Raw genomic sequence first — 22270 nt, forward strand, 5'->3', positions numbered from 1 at the left:
ATCTTTATATGCATCAATTTGCACAAATATTGAAGCAACATGTATAAAAATTGACAACAGAAGTGTTAAAAGAACTGCAGAAACAGGCATCAAAAGTGATTAAAAAAGTGCCACCGTCAATCAAATCTAAAATAGGAATGAAAATTGAGAGATATCAGTCAAATCTATAAAAGCACTGTAAATTCAAAGAAAAATTCTTGAGCTAAACGATGCTGAACAAAAAAAGCTATCAGCAGGCTTACAGAATTGAGAATACAATTTAAAAACTGTTGTAGAGCAATATGAAACAAACACAAATACAATAATTGTTCTTGTAAGCGATAAAATTTCATCAAGATAGCACTAGCTTTTTATTTTAGGATTAATTGTTAAATTAGTTGTTAGCTATTATTTTGCTAATTTTAAAACTGATATCACCATTTGCAAAACACAAATCCTCGTCTATTAAATTGAGTCGCTGAATAAACTCAAAAACGCTTGGAACCAAAGTGATTTTAGTAAGCAGTGGGTACCATATAAGTCCCCTTAAAAAACTTTTTTCATGATTTGCATTCAAGTTCCTTTAAAAAAAAAAAAAAAAAAAAAAAACAATTTTCAGAATTAAATTTCATACTTGTGGGTTACCTCATTTTTATAGAATCTACTAAATTTATATTAGGAGATAATATAGTCAATATTTCTTTTATAAATAAATTATTACCATCTTACTTTGCATCTATTGCATTGAATTTCAGTTCATTCAATATATATACACATTTCTTTTTTCATCCAAACACAAATCATATAAGCTCGCATTTTCCTCTTTGCTTCAGGTGAAAAATATGCAGGTATGATTCTGCCGCTATGTGCAAATGTGCAGTAATAGTGTAAGTTTTTGGAAATGCTTCAACCTTGCTTTGCGTTCATTGGCTTATGTATACTCAATGAGTTGTAGGCTGTACTTGATGCTCAAAAAGACATGAAGATGACATTTCAGATACATTCACACACATAGTGGCATCCCACTCCTTTGGGGTCTCTCCCCTTTTTTCATTCAGGAAATTGATTGCTGAGTGCAAATAAAATACTATACTAGATTACATAAAATTCATGAGAAATTTTAGGAATGAGTAAAGTCAGGAGAAATATGTTGTAAAGCTGAATAGCAGGAGTACAGCCAAATGTCAGGAATCTCCCATTTAACCTTTTAACTGTCATGCCCGAGATAATCTCGGGTACAGCACTGGTGTTCGAAAATGTCACGCCCGAGTATTACTCGGGGTAATTTTTTTTTTTTTTTTTGAGTGCATTGTATTGTTATACACGAATATATATCGGGAGACGTTTATTTCGGCTTCATCTCTTTGTCAAACCCGTCTGTATCTCGAGAAAAGTTAATGTGCGCTCAGTTCAATAGATGACAGCACTTTACTGAAGATTTCAAAGGTTAGAGGTTATTTGGTTCAAAGTGCATGGGGTCTTTTTGTTGTAAAATAGCCTCCAGTTCTTTGAAACATTATATAGATGATTTAGATTCTTCAACCGAAGGTGAAGGATGTGTGTTTGATGAGCAGTATTCATGATACTTCCATGGTCAGCCTCAAAAATAAAAAATGGAGATATACTCAAGACGAAAATTGTTTCTAATTACGGTCTAACTATGGGTGGTGTAGATCGCTGTGATCAGGAAATATCCTTTCATCCAACAATCCGAAAACGTCAGAAAAAATATTATAAAAAGATACTTTTACATTTACTAGACAAGGTACTCTGGAACTCATATTTGCTCTATAAAAATGTAGTTGAGAAACGTATTACATTTTTAGAATTTCGAATCCAAGTTGTAGAAGAGCTTTTACATAAACATGATGATGCAGCTTCTGGACAAAAGAATGTTGGCAGACCACCTACAATAGATAACCCTGCCCGTCTTACTGAACGACATTTTATATCCCATTTTCCTCTTACTCCTGTGAAATGTGAGCCTACAAGACAGTGCAAAGTGTGTTGTTCGAAAAAAGATAAAAATGGGGAAAAGATAAGGAAGGAATCACGATTCTGGTGTAGTGATTGTGGAGTTGGTTTGTGCTTGAAAAAGTGTTTCCAGTTGTACCACACAAGACTGAATTTCAGTACTCACTTATATTTATTTATGTTTTAGAAAATAATAAATTTTTTTCATTTTTAGAAAATAATGCTCCACTAGAAGCGAACTTTGCAACTGCCATGTTGTGTGGCAGCCGCCTCAAAGCAAATATGCAGTGGCTACAAAACTTTAAAAATTTTACCCATGTACGCAAAATATCAATTTTTAACTACTTAAGTATATTTTATTTTGTACTAAACATTTGGTTTTTGCAATAAAAAAATTTGACAATTTGTGTACCCAAATTATCAAAATAACTTGACAGTCAAAGGGTTAAATCAGGCTACCTAGCACATCTACTTCTAGATTTTCCTGGTGACCAGATGCTATACTGATAGGCACTTTAACAGGGTGAATAGTTTTCTGGTGTCAACTGATATAAAGCAAAATGGATGGTAGAAATGAACATGTGCAGTGTTGTTAACACAGCTCTCACAAATGCTCTGTTCTCATGCTTTTGAATGCTACTGGATGTTGTTAGCCAAAGGTTGCTTACTACAATGTAGAGACCCGACAGTCAGGCATTATTAAAATCTATAAGGGTTTATCAAACAGAATTCCACTATCATAACACTCTTTGCATGTAAATTTTGTATCTGATATTACTTCCCTTTGAGAGCCATTAATGGATCACTGACAGTTATTTAGAAGTTTGCATTCATGTAATAATTCAAAGCTTCATTTGAATTAGAAAACACACTACTACTAAACAATTCTTGCGTGATCAAAATGCAAAGTAGATTATTTGACACTTTATTTGTCAAACAAAATTTCATGTAAATTTATTTTTGTATAAAGACCTGTAATAATTACCAGATGCAGAGGGTTGCCATGTATACATGATTGATCATTCCATAGTTTATATTAAGAAGGATTTACTTATATGTTGTAGCCAATTAACAGCAAAATCTGGCTTATACACTCAAATCCATTACATTCACTCTAACTGCTTCACTTTATTGTCTTTGCAGATGTAAATCCCAAGTAAGCAATAGTGATGTAAAGATGGTGACTGACACATTTGCAGATGTAGGTCCTTGTCTTCCATATTGGTAAGACAAAGAGATTGCCACATTTGCACAAAGAGACTGATGATCATAATGTGTTACGAGGATCATAATGAGTTACGAGGAAATGATCATAATGTGTTACAGGACTCATTAAATAATAAAATCAGTTTGTGATTCAGTTTAAAACTAAGTATAAAAAATTTTCATTCAGACAACAGCTATCTATAGTTAAAATGCTGTAAATGAATCATTAAATATTTGCCTTTATAACAGAGAGTTTAAAAACAGGAAAAACATAATTTACTTTTTCTCCCAATATCCCCCCTCCCCCAAAAAAGGAAAATACTTTCTGTACCATTTTTGGCTGCTCTGGTTGCATGGACAATGAGAGAATCAACCGATCCACCTCGTAAATCAGGTCCTTCTTCACCCTATTCAGACAAAACATTATTGTTAATGAAGTCACAAATATAAAATGTGCATGAGAATTTAAAATCAATGAAATACTTTTTCACTATATACATGAATGTAACAGAACATGTTATAATACTAGAAAAAAATATAAACTTACAGCATGAGAATGTTCACATATATATAAAAATATTGACATATATAAACTCAAAATACTTTTAGACAGAAGGCATATTTTCTTCTACATAAAAAAAAGAAACTCTTTCTTTCACAGCAACATTTCAAAACCCAGTAGTTTACAGTCACTCAGAAATGTTGGCAAGCTAATGAATACAGAATGTTTACAGGTTGGTAGTTCAAACTCTAAAAATATACTTAATGGCAAGAAATAGATATGAGAGACTGCAAATTATCTATCGTCAAATTTTGCTTAAATTTTGACGACTTTAACAAACTTAGCTGTTTAACAAAACCAACAACTATATAAGTAATAAAAATTTTCCGAAAAAGAAGCATTTTACATTACTTCATCATCTGAATCATGTTAATTAAATCATGTATTTGCTTCTTTCTTCCCTAACAATAACAATGATATATAAAGTACAAAATTTTATACTATGCCTTAAGTAAGATGGCAGTTTAATTTCATATAACTTAACTAATTTTCATTTCAGACAATAATTTAAATTATAGCTGAGTAAACGACATTTTCATTTGAACGGCTTCATAAAGAAAGGACTTTCTTCCAGAATCTACTTTGCATTCCTACACAAGGGGGGGGGACTTTTAGAAAGCATCTGCATGGTATGGGTTTGTCAAGATCTTAAAAAAACAGACAAGATGAAAAGAGAAACCAGAAACTACTTCACTTTGGAAAAAAAAACAGCTAAAACAGTTCAAGGAAAATGGAGAAATAAGCTCAAACACAAGGCGAATACCCCAGATTAAAAAAATCACTCACAAAGACTAAAATCCCTTAGTAGTAAGCTCAGTAGTACATAAGTCTAATAGAAACTACACCTGAATTCTTGACTTATTCTCCAGCCCACCAGCAGCTGAGCAGTAAAATCGCTGAACACTGGTGGTTCCAACCTGGGTTCGAATCCAGGTGAATGGGCTCGTTGTATGGGCCCTTTCATGGTTTTCCTCATGTGTAACGTGTATACGAGGCAGTTTCTCCTAGAAAGTTCTCCACAAGGCATCCGTTCCTGTAAGCAGATAGCCCTAGCATGCTTTGCCATAATAAACAAAACCAAAACAAACCTTGATGTATTCTACAATGCAGCCTCTATTTATACCTCCTTCCACAGGACACATGCTACTGCAAACTTTTAGAAAATACTCTTTAGGCTTTAAAAATGTATTTTCAGGAAACTGAAAGTTTGGCAGTCCGTATACTGCCAAACTGGACAAAAAAAAACTACTTATCGGCTACCTGGCTCAGTAAATTATTTTAATCTTATTTTACTGATCCTTCTTAAACTATTTCCACAATTCTGATGTCAATCAACTCAAAAGCTCTATAAATTAATACATGATTTTAACACATGACTATAATAATTGGTCACAAATCAACGATTCTGCAAAATATACAGTAAATAAACTTAAAATTACTGTACAATAAGCATTAAATAAATAACTAAAAACAGTATACAGAGCAATAAAAAACATAAAAAAATATAGAAAAACAAGCAGAAACAATTTTATAGATTACAAAACCCTCCTTGATGGATTTCACATTCAAAGCAGTGCTGTTTCAACCTCTTCACTCCCTATCACACATTATACAACTCAGGTTTCCCATATGCCCACTTTATCAACTGTCACTAACAGTCCAAATGGAATGTTTTACTTATTATTATTTACTTATTATGTCAGAATGCTGTGAATATTTACTGAATAAAATTTCAGTGTTGGCACTGTTATTAAATTATTTATTATTTTATGAAAGTAAAATGCACAATGCTAAAAATACCCATTCATAATGTGGAAACATGTCACACAGTGCAAGAAGAAGACAGTGCTTAGAATTTTTTAAGTAAATACGGCAACATAATAAAATAGTTTCTGATATTTAAATTCTTAAGCTTTTTACTTCAGTGCTATAAAGAAATAATTTAAATAGGGGACGCATTAACTACTCTGATTTTTTATTTTAAGTATTAGGATTTTCATTTATGTACACTGAAGAGCCAAAACATTATTATTATCTACTCAATAACATGTTGTGGGAACTCTGGCCTGCAAAACAGCTGTAACTCACCTTGGCATAGATGACTGGAGATAGGTTCTACCAAATGTCTTAGCATCGGTCATGCAAAGTCGAGATATTCCTACACTCTGGCATTTGAGCCCTGAGCTGCCACTCCATAACATCCCAAATGTACTCTATCCGGTTAAGATCCTGCGAATTAGGTGGCCAGGACATCAACTGGAATTCATCCTTACGCTCCTTGAACTACTCTTAATTCGAGCCTTGTGACATGGGATGTTGTCCTGCTGGAAAATTTCATTTCCAGTTGGGAATACAAATGCCATGCAAGAGTGCAACTGATCTGCAATTATGTTCAGATAGTCCACAGTTTCATGGTCTGTTCTACGAAGACTAAGGGTATAATAGCTGCCCATGAGAATGCCCCCAAAGCATAATACTGCCACCATTAGCCTGTGTATAACCTGCTATACAGTAGGACAAGAAATGTTTGCCTGGAAGGTGGTATACCAACATAACCATAAACATGATGAATCAGAAATCATGTTGCATCTGACTAAGCAACTGTCATCAATTTATCCATAGTCCAGTCTCGATGTTCTCCGGCCCACTGTAGGTATAGTTGATGATGCTTGGTCAACAAGAGCACACAAGTGGGACATCTGCACAGTCCCATATCCAGCACTGTTTTGTGTTAGAAATGCATCCTTTTATAAAGTAGAAAACACTCATTTAAAAATCTAAATGAACATTCTATGTCCTGGATAGAAGCCTCCATCAAGTGGTTAAATTACTTAACCCCTTCGCGATAGCATGTAGCTGAACTAAAATAACCCTCTACAGATGGGTGTGTGCCATATATGCATCAGTTCCCAAATGTTGCTAGCAGCCGAGTGATGCACTGATGCAACGCACTGTCTCGAAGGTAAGTTGCACTAAGCGGCATGTCATCTTGTAAGAGGATTAGCTGCTGATGCATATATGATACACCTGTCCCGAAGGGGTTAATGATGCATATGAAGAACAAAGAGAGAATGTTGCAATGTTTTAGTTAATTAAGTTGTACATATAATGCTACATAGTTAATACATCCATATTCAACCAAATAAAAATTTACTTATCCTCAGTGTTGAGATCCACCAGCAACTGAGCACTAAGACTGCTAAATCCTGGTAGTTTGATACTGGCTAAAATTCCAGCTGACAGATTGGCTGCACGGGAGTTAATTTTATGGTTTTTTCAATGTGCAGTATAAATATAAGGGAGTTTCCCTAAAAAGGTGCATCACAAAGACATCCCTTTTCTTAGGCAGGCTCTATCTCTCTATGTATATAAGCAATTTTCAGCTTATCTAATGGTTATTCAGCATAAATACTTTATTGGCCAAAAATTTTAAAATGTATCAAATGTTACTGTGCATGCTATTTAAATCGGAAACTAATTTTGAAATCACAAGCCTGCCCATTCACATTTAATGAATACAACAGAAATTGTTTAAATATATTCACTGAAGTACATTGGGGCTTAACATGCAACTTGCTTGAGTTCATAAAGAACTGATCTATTTCATTGCAAATTATGAAACAGATTAAGATGCAATAGCTAGGAATATTCAATTTCCAGTTCTTAATATAATAGTCACATAGAATGTAGATCCCTTCCTTTGTTCGAAGCCACTTGCAGTTGCTTTGTTTAAAATCCAGAATGATAACGTCAGCACTGCAGAAGCTGCTAAATTCAGAAAGATCTTAAAAACAGCTTAAAACGTCTTGACAAAGCATGCATAAAGCTATTTAAAACAGGAACATGGAGAAGTGCTCTCATAAGTTCAATTTTTAGTATATATTTTACCACTAAAATATAAAGCAAAAGCCTTACAAGGAAGTGAAAAACGAGCTGGCATTGTAATTAATAACAGAAAAATATGCAGGAAACAGCTTTGTTCAACATCAGCTTGAAATTTATAGTTTGTGCTTTACGTTCTTGTAGAACCCTTTTTAAAAATGAAGCAACTGAATCAGTAACCACACTTGTGGTCAGTGTAAGCAGAGCAGCAGCTTTCATTATCAGGGATTGAAAGAATATTTTCTACTTTGGGAAATGTAATCAGCAAATTAAGAAATCAATTACAGGCTGAAAAGGCAAAGTTTTAGTGGAAGAGGTTAAAGCACTGAATGCAAATGGCAGTAAAGGAGATATAATGCAATAAAGTAAAAGTTATATAATTTTGAAAAAAGTCTCTAGATTGCAGTGCCATTCATATGATTATATAATAAAACCTTGATTATCTAATCTACCTGGGACTGCACAACTTACAATAACCAAAAACTTGTTAATAGAGATAAAATTTTCATTGTGTTAATTTTTCTTTTTGTAAGGTTTTCTGAAATGTTTTATTTCAGATTCTAAAAATGTGTGCACCAGGACTACTGTAGAACAAAGTCTGAAATCTAGATAACCAACCACATAAATAAATAAAATGATATAAAATGATTCCTTCGTGACTAAGTATAGGAATGATTAATATAATACTCAACAAAAGGAAGCAAGTGTCCCATACATTTCAATTTTTTCCCAACTCAGATTCCTACATCTCACTTTCAAATACCTGCTGCCTAAGCAACCACCACCCTGGCCAATGACAATACTGGCCTTATTGTTATGATACAATAACACGCCGAACAAATATTAATTTAGAAGTCAAACAACCAAAATCTGCACTATATTTTCAAATTTTCACAGGACTAGTTTCGATGATTTTATTGAATCATCATCCTCAGCTGCAAAAGCACATTTAATTAAAAAATATAACGCTGATTTCTGTTGTTTGACTTCTAAATTAATACTGACCTTATATTGATGTTGGCCAGGATAACACTTGAACCCTTGAGTTAGTATTTTATTATCTGGCCTAAACAAAAAATGAAGCTCAAATATTGCCATGTTTATGTGTCACCTTACTAGATTTAAAGTGATAATCCAAAGTACGGAAATTTCCATAATCTGGAATCGTTGAAGATTCTATGATTCCAGATCTAGAACTCTGTAATGTATTAACATTTTAATAAACTCTTTTAGTACTAAATAAAATTTGCTTCCTTCAGCTAAACAGATTAATATAAAACTTTATTTTAAGATAAAAATATTAATGAAAAATTGGAATACACCAACTGCATCAAAAATTTATGCAAACTGTAAAATTCTGTCAATTTCTTACATGCATTTTTCTCAGAATTTTTTTTAAGTCTGTTATCTTTCTCTATGTTCTCTATGACAGTCTTGTAACTAACTCCATTAGCCACAGCACAATCATACCAGTGATTTCATCAACAAAAGGTTCATAACAGAAACATTAGGACATGGTTCTAAATATTAAAGAACTTAATTCAAGGTTTTAGCATCCAATAGTGGTCAAGCATTAAAACATCTGAACACCAATAGTTCAATAAAGGTTAAAGTCCTGGTGAATGGGCTGGCTGCATGCGAGTTTTCATTTCTCCTATAAGTAATGTGATTATGAGCTAATTTATCATAAAAAGCCTCCACAAAGATAACTCTCCCTTTGAGTAGATAACCACTGCATGCACTGCCATTGTAACAATAAACTAAAACCAAGATTACAGATTTTTTTACTTTACACATCATTTACTTCCATACATTATCCATTCTGAACAATCAAGCTTTATCATCTGCAACATGTCTACGAATTCACTATAAATTAGTGTTGCTTTCATCTTTGGTGCATGTAAACCACATACTTTTACCATAATGCACCACAGGATGGCCCTTAAAGCTTCGTTCAGACGGGGGCGTAAAGGGCATAAGTGTTTAAAAAGCCAAGCTCATTGCCACGGCAACCATTCTGTGCTACGTCACAAAATCTGGTTTAGGACTCGTGGCATAGGGTTCAAATTTTTCAACTTTATGCCAAGTTTGGGATAAGCATCGAACAATCAGAGCGAAGCGCTGTTCTACAGAAGATTTCGCTGTCACAAAACAAGCAGAGCGAACACGAGAAATCAATCGAGCAGGAGAACAGCACGGGAAAGTTGTTGACACATCCATGCATGCGCAAATTTAGCTTCTCTCATTGGCCACGCCTTACACCCCCATCCTCGCAGGTGTGAACAGAACTCCCGTATTTTATGCCCTTATGACTATGCCTCTATGCCCTTTGCGTCACCGTCTGAACGCAGCCTAAAGGACCTATCTCTGAAAAGACCAAAAGAAAACCAAAGTTAAGAGAATTCAGAAATATTACTGAGTTTTTCAAAATGCTTTTTAATGGTACTAAAGGTTGAAGTTTACAATTGGGCACCCCTTGTTTTTTGGCGATTCTTTTTTTACGCCAAGATCGGCGCCAGGAAGGCACAATTTCAAGATGGCCCAAACAAGATTGATTTCAAGATTGACGCAATTTCAAAGAATTGCACAAACAGATCTCAGATGATTAAGATCTGGTTAATACAGGTTCTACTATGTTTAACTCTAATTTTTTATTCCTGTTTATATAAAATTGTAAAAACGAGAGCTTTCTTTTTTGTTGTTTGTAAGTATATGAATATGTAAGTTTATGTTTAAGTAATTGAAGGGATTTTGCATGTCTCTAATGTCAAAAAGTTGCCAAGATATTTGTTTCTATGCTATTAAATTATAAAATTATGTACAATCTGCATTATCTGAAATTATCATCCATTACATTAATTTATGAATGAAAATATGAATTATGTTTTTTAATATCATCTAATTAGAATTTTAAACCTTCAATACATAATAACCATTTTAATCATTTAACCATTAAAAATTTAAAAATCAATTTTTTTACACAGTAAAAAAAAATCAAAAATTTTTATGCTCTGGTACTTGCCACAGGATATATGATTGGAAACTTGTTAAGCTCTAAACATATCACAAGATTTGCTTTATTTTTCCATATTTACTTTGGCCTTGTCTCAGAAAAATATTCTAAAACATTATGGAGCACATTTGCTTGACCTAAATGACCTCCATATCATTTAACGCTATAACTCTTATAAAACAAAGGATTTTAGGATCTTGTGGATTTACTTGCGTCAGGAAACTGTTTCATCATCACCTTCCCATAGTTGTTTAGATTAATGACTGTATGCTTAAAGGAATTTAAGAACATCCAGAACAATCCTTCAAAGGGAAAGGTGGTAAAGAGTTTTATCAAACGGAGAAAGTGAATCTTACAAAGCCTAGTATCTTTCTGTTGTTGGACTACACGATGCATGACATTTCTTACCGGGTGGATTTTAAACTGTTTTTCTCTGTAAATTCTATCAATGGCATCAATTCAGGATCTTTCACTTGAGCCTTTCCCATTTCGTTTTTCTTCATGCATTACTGCTGTCTAATATTATGCAGTCTGTCTGTCTAACATTATGAAGTCTACTGCAGTCTGCAGTTACTTATCAAACCATTAGGACTTAAAATTTTTCTGTTTCTGAACAGTGCTTGTACTTTTTCTGCATAGTAACATTAAAAGTATCAGCATTTCTGCCAGAAGATTCCTGGCAATGTCAAATTTCTATCCAATCCAATTTTCCATATACTTTAACCCTCAGACAACTTGACTCGGTAAACATCTGAAATTAAGTAGCCAACTCAATGAAGCATGATTGATGCACAACAGAAATTTGCAGCCATTGTCATAACAGAGAAAATATTCTATTGCATTAACAAGGGTTAATAATTCCTCACTAGCAACATATTAATTTCAGCAAGTGCTTAATAATTTAAGTAATAATAATTTTTTAGCATCTATCTGTTTCCTTTGTTGCAACAGAACTGATTACAAATTCCCAGCTCCAGTTTTATTTTCAAATGCAAATAAATGGATTCAACAAAATAGTGCTTATATGTCCTTTTACACAATATTTTAATAATATATATATATATAGTGCAATTATCGTATATGACACAAAATTTATAATTTTATCATGCTTCTAAATTAATTTATTAGCTTTGAATGCATTACTTTCACTTCTCCCATATTTTTTTTTTTTTTTTTTTTTTTTTTCCCCCCCTTTAACATGTTTGGTGAAAAACTTGTGAATAACAGAATAATCAGGGTTCACAGCCTCGTAAATAAACTAACACTGCCTATGTTATGCAGATGTAATTAATTAATTTCAAAATAAAATACATTAAATATTATTTTTACTGCACACGATGAAGCTAATGAAATATGTATGAAATTCTCCAATTTAATTAAGAAGAGAAATAAACTGAAATATAAATATTTGGTCACTGGGACTTGTGCTATATCCATATTAGAGGTTAAAGCAAAATTATATTACAGAAGTCATTAATAAAACATATTTTTTATCAAACAAATAAAAATACCATGAATAAAAATAACTTATACACTTAATTTTAAAAAATATAAAAAACTTTAAAATAAAACTATAAGCATACACTTTTTTTCATTATTAAATATTCAGTTGGATCCAGTTCATCCAATGCTCCTTGAAGTTCTGCTGAATTTTCTCCATCAACTGAAGGCAAGAGGACACTAGCTTTCTCATAACTGAAACAATACATTATATTATTTAATTATGATTTAATCATATTACCACATATATTAAAAACTACAAGTCCAATTTTAGATTTAAAGATGATTTATAAAATTTCAAAATTGAGCTCATTTGCAATGTAATTTCAGACAAGTAACTGAGTGTTATTATTTTTAAATAATCTTAGGCTATTATAAAAGGCATAAAAAAGTATTAAATCACACCCAAATAATAAATGGTAAATCTCACTGCAGCAGATTTAAACATCTACTGATCATTTTCATATCAACTTTAAGCTCATTACCTAGAAGGGGCATATATCTAGTGAATAATGGCAGTTAGGCAGGTCCATGCTATCATTACTACCAGTGACTAAGCAAGCTGATTATATATAGGTTTCATAGTTTTCCTGAGCGCAAAAATAATATGAACCCATTTCTTTTAAAAATTCTTCACAAAGAAATTTTCTAATAACTGACAGCTTCATCTCTAATAACTTTTACATTTAATCTAGAGCTATGTATTAAAATGAGAAAGAGCTACAGTACAAATCCTCATTTGTGTATACATAATGTACCATTAACAATCTAGAGATGCCAACCTTTGAGAAAACCCATCAGTGGCTTTGATAGTAATAGTTAACCAAATAAGTACAAGTTAATGCAAAACTCAAGAATTCCTGAGATTACAGGGAAGGGATTTAACAGCATAAACCATATATTACACTATATAAAAGGCAAATTACTTACAATTTTTCACTAGAAATTAACAATTAAGAAAATAAAGAAATAAGTAGCATCTTCCATGTTTCTCTTCCTTGCTTGATAAGATCAATTATGTTGCAGGTTTTACTGCAGCCAATTTCCAGTTTTCCTAGAGAAAATGATGAAACTGCCTTTGAGGCAGATTTTACTTGAAATAGTTCTGTTGTTTGTTGAATTGCACATAACAACCATGCAGTTGTCATTACTGGCACAAGATGATTTTCTGAAATCTTTTGGAAATGAAGTAAACATAGCCACTTTTCATCATTGTTATTGCTTTGTTTCTATTTTTGAAGAACTTTTTTCCTCTTCTAAACCAAAATGCTAAGTATATCTATCATAACAGCTTTTTATCAAAATACTTGCAAGAATACACATGCATGTTGTTACAGGTTAAAATGTGCTTTAACTTACTGCTTGAATTGACAGTCAAAACTGCCAATTTGGTGCACAGTATTTCCTGAAGTGGAAATAAAAATTTTTTACTTACCAAACCAGTGCATCTTTTTCCATCAGCAGATACACACTGATGAAAACTGACAAGAATGACTAATTCCTTCATATACATTTCAAACTAATACCTCATAATCCTTAGAATATATGAATACTCAAATAACTGTTCAAACCATATGTGTCTCCTGGCATGCCACTAACATCATGCAGATTTACACACCCTAGCATTTCACAGCACCGTTTCAATCAATCATTTGCTCCCTTTCTCATTACCTACAACTAACGATTTCATCTTTCAGTAGAATTGCCTATTTTTGGTGCATTTTTGAGTACATATGCCATAGTAAATAACCCACACACAGGCATACCACATATGGGATTGAGAACATTCAGATTTAAACACTTAACAGTCATATCGCTAAACAGTATCCACTGGTTGTAAAAGCATAAATTTTGACAAGGAGTTTTATTTTTCTTGTAAAATTTGTCACAAAAAGTAATTTTTTTTTTTTTTTTTTTTTTTTTTTTTTTTTTTTTTGCTATTATTTATTCATAGGAAGGGTGCCTACCTATCAGCTGTAAAGGTAGCTAAACAAATGCTTTCTGCTAATTCACAAACTTTGGCAGTGAATTGCCGAGTCTTCATATGAGTGCAAATTTCATAAGGGTACTTAACTTTCTTCCTTTACATCTCCAAAATCATAAAAAAGTATGTTTTTCATGGTTTTGTAGCTTATTCAGTCATTTCTTTCAAAACCATAACATTTTCCACACCAGGGGTTAACAAAAATATTTACAGAAAATTCAAAAGACATGACTGCTCCACATGAAATCTTTGACACACAAGAATGGCAACAAGCATCAGCCAAATCCAAACTATACCATTACATTGTTTTAAATATTTCTCTTACTCGATCAGCCTTAATCCTTGTCAATCATTAACTCATCCATAGCATCAATCACATTCAAATTCTTAACTGCCTCCCTTTCCCAACCTCTGGAATTGGCCAAGAACCTATCAATCATCAATCAAACTTCCAAACTCCAAGAAATTTATGCATGCATGCTTATTAATCTTTGACTATCTGTTTTGCAAACACCATGAGCTTCAGACAAAGGACCTTAAATGTTCTTTGCTTCAGATGCTCATTTTCTTCAGGATACTAAAATGTTCAGTGTTGGCCCAGACAACAATTCCATAGTCAGGCAGGGGGCTAAACAGCATTTAATCCCATTTGGGAAGATATGCATGCAACATTAGCTCAAAAGATTTAGTAGATTTGATGTTATTGCAATGACAGCATGACTTGAGTCAACTATGAGCATGGGATTTTCTGCAGCAAATTTTATCACTTCCATAATTCTGCAACACTGAGCAGAAATAAATAATCACGGAAAACCCATAATAGTTGGCAGCCCTTAAATTATTATGATAATGCTCTTAAATTATAAATGTTTGACAGATAACTTGCCTGTCTGCCAAACATTGCATGAAGCCATGAAATTAAGCACTTTATAACAAAACTGGAGTTTTAGTTTCTTTTCAACTAAGTTGACATACAAAATGATACAGAATTAAGTCAACTAATGCCTTGGGCATATTCTATGGGCAATGGTAAACAAGAAACAATGAATATATCATATGAACACACAGTGAAAAGTACTTAGTTTATGAAGCATCAGGACATTGAATATCAGTGAAGTAACTTGATCAAAAAAAAAAAAAAAACTATCCTCTTGATACCTGCACAGAAGAATATAAGATGGCAGGAAGTAATGTAGTTCTTGATGTTCCATAACACATGCATGATTTCTATACAGAAATATGTATGACAACAAAAGAGATACCAACTGCAATACAGTGACTAGTACAGGGATGGCCAACCCACGGTATGTATGCCACAGTGTGGCACAGTGGAGTTTTAACAGTGGCTTGCGAAGACTTATTGAAAAATTAAAAGATTTGAAAAAATAATATCACTTGCATTAACTCATTCAATAGATATACACATAAAAACATTAGAATAAATATAACTCTTTGAATTTTATTTTAGATTTATTTCACTACAGCGATACTCCAGCACACTACTGTTGTAGGTTTGGCTCAATACATGTTTGTGAACCAATGTTTTCTATTATGAACATAATAAAATCAAAATATCATTCAAGATTAACTGGTATGCACCTAAAACACCTAATTTCGTTAGTATCTTCAAGAACTAATCCTAATACTTTGTAAAAAATTTACATATTCAAAAACCACACTAAGTACTGACTGTTTAAAAATTATTTAGAATTATATGCCTCAAATTATTCATTTTTATACATAAACTAACTGACTGAAGCTTTAAAATTGTTTATTAACAATAAAACCCTGATTTGTAAGCTTGTTTTATTTATTATATTATTTTTTAAATGTCCATCACTCAGACTTTTATAAAAAAAAATGTGCATTTTGCATAAAAATCCCATAACCAACCTATAAATAGCATTTTTTCACTTTTTTATATTTTTTAATATGTTGGAAATGGCAAGCATAACTTTTTTTCAGATCGTGGTGCTCTTCCCAAACAGGTTGGCCACCCTAGGACTAGTATATGAATGAGCTGTCAATTTTCCAGAACATATCTTTTAAAAGAAACATGTCAACTGATAGCTGCATGTGATGCTTCATAATTCAAACCTAGCTAGGTTAGACAAACACGCATACTGTTTATAAATAGATGAATGCTTATTTTATAGAAACACAAAGCTGGACCATAAGACAATTCTAATTAACATCCCAAAATAACCATATCATGATAAGCACTCTACAAGCAATTATAACAAATAGGCATAAGAACAAATCATGCACGCACTCCACCTTGATGCATGAAAAATCTAGAGGTACTACTCAAAAGTAAGATACTAGAGGCTAGCAAAATACAACTCTGTCAAAAGCAAGATACTATTCTTGTCAGTCACCAAGGCATACACATACAGCACTATTCTAATAATTTGCAAACTTTGGGAACCAAGGACTGGAGATTTGAGAATTTTGTGAATTACAGGTCATCTTTCTGGATTTTATTTACATATCCCGATTTTATTTTTAACACTGTTTGCAGATAACTTAACATACTTTAGAATTACTTAATCATGATTTACTAAATGCAAAACTATTATATATTTTAAATACAGTTATATAAAAAAAAATTTACCAGTACAAGTGCAAAACAAAGTGCAGAGAAAAAAAGGATAAATGAGAGGGAAATACATTTATCTCTTGAAAATACACATTAAAATAGATAATATAAAGAAAAAAATGTGGTGCATTCAACACTAAAACTACTTTCAAAGTACTTTTATGCTTTTAAAAGAAAGAATTAATAAATAAACACTGCTTGCAGTAAATGGAATAAGATTTTTGCTAAATTTAATTCTTATGTTCCATTTCCATGCAACTAGGTTAATGACACTATCAGCAGTCAACAAAAATTACCAGAACTATTAAATGTTAGTTAATAGTTCTGAATGTTAAATATTAATGAGTTAAATGTTCTTAAGCCCAATTTTCTTTACCATATTTTCCATTTTAGACACCAGAAAAATCTTTACAGATGCTATTTTTAATAGTCTATATTCTTGCTCATTGTGTAAAATGTAAGTTACCCAAGGTAAATTTAAACAGGAATTCATTGCTCAAAACGTTATGGGCAAATAAATTCAGTACATGATACATGTTCAGAATTAATTATAACAGAATAGAATATGTATCCAAGAGAAGGGATTTATCTAAAAAAAACTCCAGATATAAAGAAACTTTCTTTACTCTAAAATGAAAGTAGTGATGCATGCAAGACAATGCTAAATAATTTCAGTAACAAATGAATTCAATAAAAACATGATACAAATGTATATTTTTGTTTAACCCCTTCGAGCCGGGTAGACATGCGCTTATCGTGGAGGCCGGCAGTGTCTTACGCGAGCGTCTGTCCAGGGCCGGGGGCTTTTTTGCTACTAAGCCTAAATCCATGAAATTTCCGAAGTATCAACGCACTGTTTAATAATGCTCTATAGAGTATTTAAACGGCTTATGCTTTATTAGATATTTTTATACTATATACTTTAATTACCTTATTTCTTGTTTAAATGCATATTTTATACATTTTATTTTCATTACTCACCATTTTATGACTTTTAACATTATACATCTAAAAACTAAATATATTACTTAAAATTCTCTTTTCGTATGAAAAATTTGAAAACAGGGATCTACACACAGTCCTACGTTACATTCCTTGCACTCGTAATAACTCATTTGCCATTTTGGAGGATTTTTCCGCGAATGTGAACAAACGAAGCATCGTCGTCTCATTTTCTTATCAGTCTCTTCTGAACAAAGTTTTGGAAAATGTCTTTCAGTTAATCTTTCAGAATCAACATCAGAATTTCAGATTCAATATCTGAAATATTTTGCATCATTTCTGCTATTTCATACTCTGTTAAACATTTTCGACGCTTCGACATTGCAACGGTAAAAACAGAAAGAATTCACGTCTAACAAGATCTAATTATTTTCTAAAAACTGAACTGCAAACTGAAATACCCAACGCTTTAGCGCAAATAAAACTTCTCTACTTAAATAAACAACTACCACATGCGAATAAAGTGCGATTTAAAGAGACGTCATAAATCACGCCATTCGGAAACATTTATTTCCCCTTTTGTTTATATAATCAAAAACACGTGTATGCGAGTCATGCTTTTCTCATTTCGAGTAGAAGGTCTAATGTACATGTATCTGAAACCATATGGACATACAGTGCCATCTTGTGGCAGAAATTATAGTTTTTAAAACGTTCCAGGACACTGGCACAAATACGTGACAGTCGGTAGTGCACGGGAAAATGCTCTGGCACGCCTGCGTGTCGGCCGGGAAGTGACTGTGTTCGTTGCTGGCACATAGACGTGACAGTCGGCGTAAAGGGGTTAAAAAGGAAAAACTGCTTAAACTGCTTTTAAATTTGCCATACTGATTTTCCTGAAAGATTAGACTTTTTAAGTTTACATCCAAAGATGAATGAGGATTATATTGAATGTGGATTAAACAGTCACAACCTATTGCAATACTAAAAATATATGACAACTTCCATTTCAAATTCTTGTTTTGATAGGTTCAGGTAACACTTACTTGTGCATCATTTGCAAGATGATGCCCTTGCCTCAATGAGAACTGAACACATGAAATTTTCAATAATTTTTCAATTATTTCTTTGAATTCAGAACATGCAAGACTATTGCAAACATCAGTGGGTAACTAAACAAAGCCAATAACACCAACAGGAATTTAAAGCACTAGTGAACATGTAACTGGCACCGAAAGTTTGATAATGAAAGTGCTTAAAAATAATGGGCAGTATCGCCCAAATAATAAGACAGAAAATAAACATTGCACTTTAAAATTGTGAATGAAAATTAAAAAATCAGTTTGTTACGTACATCCCAATCTAATCTGTATAAGTAACAGATGGTGACACATGACAGTAATATGAGTTGGCATATAAGCATAACATCATATGGCAATCCAAAATACATGTCATAGGATTATTAAACATGGAAATGGACAGAAATTTTATTAACTCTGCTACTTGCTCCCAGGACAATTCTTAGAGGAAGCTCAGCTAGACTTCTGCTGAACACGTGTACAAAACTACAGCTGAACTTAAGAATGATTTTTGTAACAACACACTGAGTGCTAAAATTGATCCTGTTGAGTACACTGAAAAACACAGCTACATGCAGCAGCTTAAACCAAAACCAACTGAATCACATGCAATGAAAATATTTTTGCATGTGTTTATGTGACATAATGCAAAATGATGGCCATTACAACCACCATATGATGGATGGCCCTTTTAAAATGCTCAAACACGGTGCAAAAGTTTTCAACTTATGCATTCATGGAAAAAAGTTTAATTGTCCATATGAAACCAACAATGTCTAATACAGACATGGATTACCTGCTCTTCTGATACTTTTGCAAATCATGCCCAACAAAATATTCATCAAACTTGGTCTGGCAGACATGTACATTTCCCTGATTTTTACATATCATCATTATAACACTGGAGGGTGAGTATGGAGTGGATTGCACAAATAAAAAATTGCTGTGTGCAGTCCCCCACAAGTCTTAACCCCTTAACTGCCGCGGGCGTATATATACGCCTTGCTCAGCCGATGCGTTAACTGCCCCAGATGCGCAGCCGATGCGTTAACTTTGCGAATAATTTTAGGTGTAGCAGCGCAAAGCAAATGATAGCAGTTTGGAAGGACGTATATATACGCCTGGGGCAGTTAACGCATCGGCTGAGCAAGGCGTATATATACGCCCGCGGCAGTTAAGGGGTTAAGTCTCCAAGCTGTTACAAGGCATGAGATGACATGCTCTGATATTGCAGAAGCAATCATTTGTGCAATAATGCTGCCACTTCACATTACAAAAGTCATACCTTCGTGACCAGGGTCAAGATTTTATCAACCTGCACTGCACCCGTCATCAAGACATCTCGAATTCAGAGGGCTGAATAACCAACCATCATCTTGCTGCTCTGATATTTCAACTATAATGAATCACAGAATGTAAAATACAGCCATAAAATTAAGAAGGCATGATTAATTCAGTCTGCAGATTGTTTTAGACACAGTAACATATCAGAACACTCTCACTCTCGACTAGAGACTCTACCATTAGCAAGATCTTTGCATAATGAGGACAATAAATTTAACTTACAATAATTGTTTCTAAGCATTCAATATTAATTGTCATTGTTATTACATATTATTAATAACAGTTTCTCATAGATTTATAATAAATGTGTTTAGTTCTATATGCAGCAAGTAATATGCACTCTAAACAAAAACAACCTAACAAAGCACAAAACAGTCAATTATCAATCCTTATATGGAATTGTTCTAGCAGCACAGACTGTCATCACCCCAGCGGTGACTGAGAACTGACAACAGCATAAATGAACTATAATGAACTATTCTCACTCCACTACTAACAACTATCCCTTACGCAAGTGTTAGTCCAAACATCAGAAATTTCGCAGGACTAATGAATGTCAGGTTTTTATTAAGCTCAAGAAAGTAATACCTAATGAGAGGACTAGTAGCCTTCAATCCTCTTATGCTGGTGACAGATGTTAGTACAGTTAAAATTCATATGTATAACATATCATCAATGATGTAAAAAAGCCAACTACTTTTGTTTCTTATTCCCTAGCACACAGGTGGAAACATATTACTCTCACTTGACCATTAAGCTTCAGCAATTGTTTTTGGAGTCTTTTATGGTCAACACTTTGTTCTCATAAATGCCAAATAATAACTTCCAATCAAATGTGCAAATCTTTACACTATCATTCAAACATTTACAAATATTTCATATGTTGAGATTCTTTAATATTAACTAATGCAAGGGCTATTCAAATGAAAGAAATACAGTAAATCAGAAGGAGAAAAAACTAATTTTACAAACTATTCTGCTATTTTATAACAGTTATAATCTATCATTAAAAATCCTACAGGAATGACACTGAATCTATTTTAAGTACTTACAGTACAATAAAATTTTTTTCCAATTTAAGAACATAATTACTTTTTTTGTGCAAAACTAGGTGATGCAGATTCATCAGTGGGACCAACAGGAGAATGAGTTGCAGGAGCACATGAATTGAACTCATCAGACTTCAAAGTATTCCGACTGCTGGAACTAACCTGAAAATGTCACATAAAAAACAAAGATCAAACATATTATTTAAACAAAGTATTTTAACCATACGATGAAAGAGAAGTAGAATATATATAAAACAATTTTTTTAATTTTGAAGACTTATCATGTATTGCAAAATATGATAATGTAGATAAATACACACACCCATGAAAAATAAAAACCAAAAAGCTTTAAATTTTAAATGTTGCATTCTACTTGCAACAGCTTTACTAATTTTTTAAAGAGATTATTACAAAATTACTTCCGGCCTTATAAATTTGATTTTAAATCACACAGCAAGTTTAAAATCATTTCAAGGACTTCCTCTGTACAGTATACTCAAATCATTATTGAAAAGATGATTCTTTTCATCTTCCTTGTCCTGTCAGCACAAGTTAAAAAATAAAGGTACTAAAAATATTGATGGCTGAATGAGAACTCCTTTTTATTTTACTCAGCTTACAACTTAAAATCTTGTAGCAGTTTCATTTCATTTGTATTAGGGTCCCTAATTAAACAGATAGCTATCAAGCCTACATACAGTTTTCTCAGTGGTTTTAAAAAATGCACTGTGAGAAGAGCAAGTTTAATAAAAGAAACTGGAATTTTTCTACTTCATGTTTAGTTAAAGAAACCATACTATATAAACATAATTATTTTTACAAAGAAACATTTGAAAACTTACTGTTAAATTATATCTATACTGATAAAAAATACACATCAATAATATTCAAACTTTTTTTTGGTTGTTAATATAAATCTCTAACATATTCAATACTATACAAAATATGACTGATGAACTACAGAAGTTCCCAGAAAAGTATGTTTTTATATCACTTGTGTGAATGCTAAAAGTATACTGAAATTGATGCACACAGTACACAATGAAAGTTCAGAAATACAATTTCATACATAAAACTGATAAATATAAAACATACAACTACCATTCTTGATTGGTTTAAAAATAAAAGAACCTCCATGATATGGAAATAACCTGCAA

At 32.6% G+C, this 22270-nt stretch overlaps 1 protein-coding gene across 3 annotated transcripts in view; it reads right to left on the reverse strand.

Moving 5' to 3' along the window:
• The window catches only part of C3G (C3G guanyl-nucleotide exchange factor), a 196182-nt gene that overhangs the window by 58175 nt on the left and 115737 nt on the right, over positions 1 to 22270 (reverse strand). For all 3 annotated transcript variants that reach the window (XM_085809356.1, XM_085809354.1, XM_085809355.1), the window contains 3 exons: positions 21157 to 21275; positions 12200 to 12311; positions 3491 to 3566 (listed from right to left, as the gene is read on the reverse strand). In XM_085809356.1, coding sequence (XP_085665482.1) covers positions 3491 to 3566; positions 12200 to 12311; positions 21157 to 21275 — 307 coding nt within the window. The remainder of the gene's footprint in view (positions 1 to 3490; positions 3567 to 12199; positions 12312 to 21156; positions 21276 to 22270) is intronic.

Source organism: Stegodyphus dumicola, chromosome X2, assembly GCF_044657685.1.
Source record: "Stegodyphus dumicola isolate Sdum_Otavi_A_Nest chromosome X2, ASM4465768v1".
In the NCBI taxonomy this organism is placed as follows: domain Eukaryota; kingdom Metazoa; phylum Arthropoda; class Arachnida; order Araneae; family Eresidae; genus Stegodyphus; species Stegodyphus dumicola.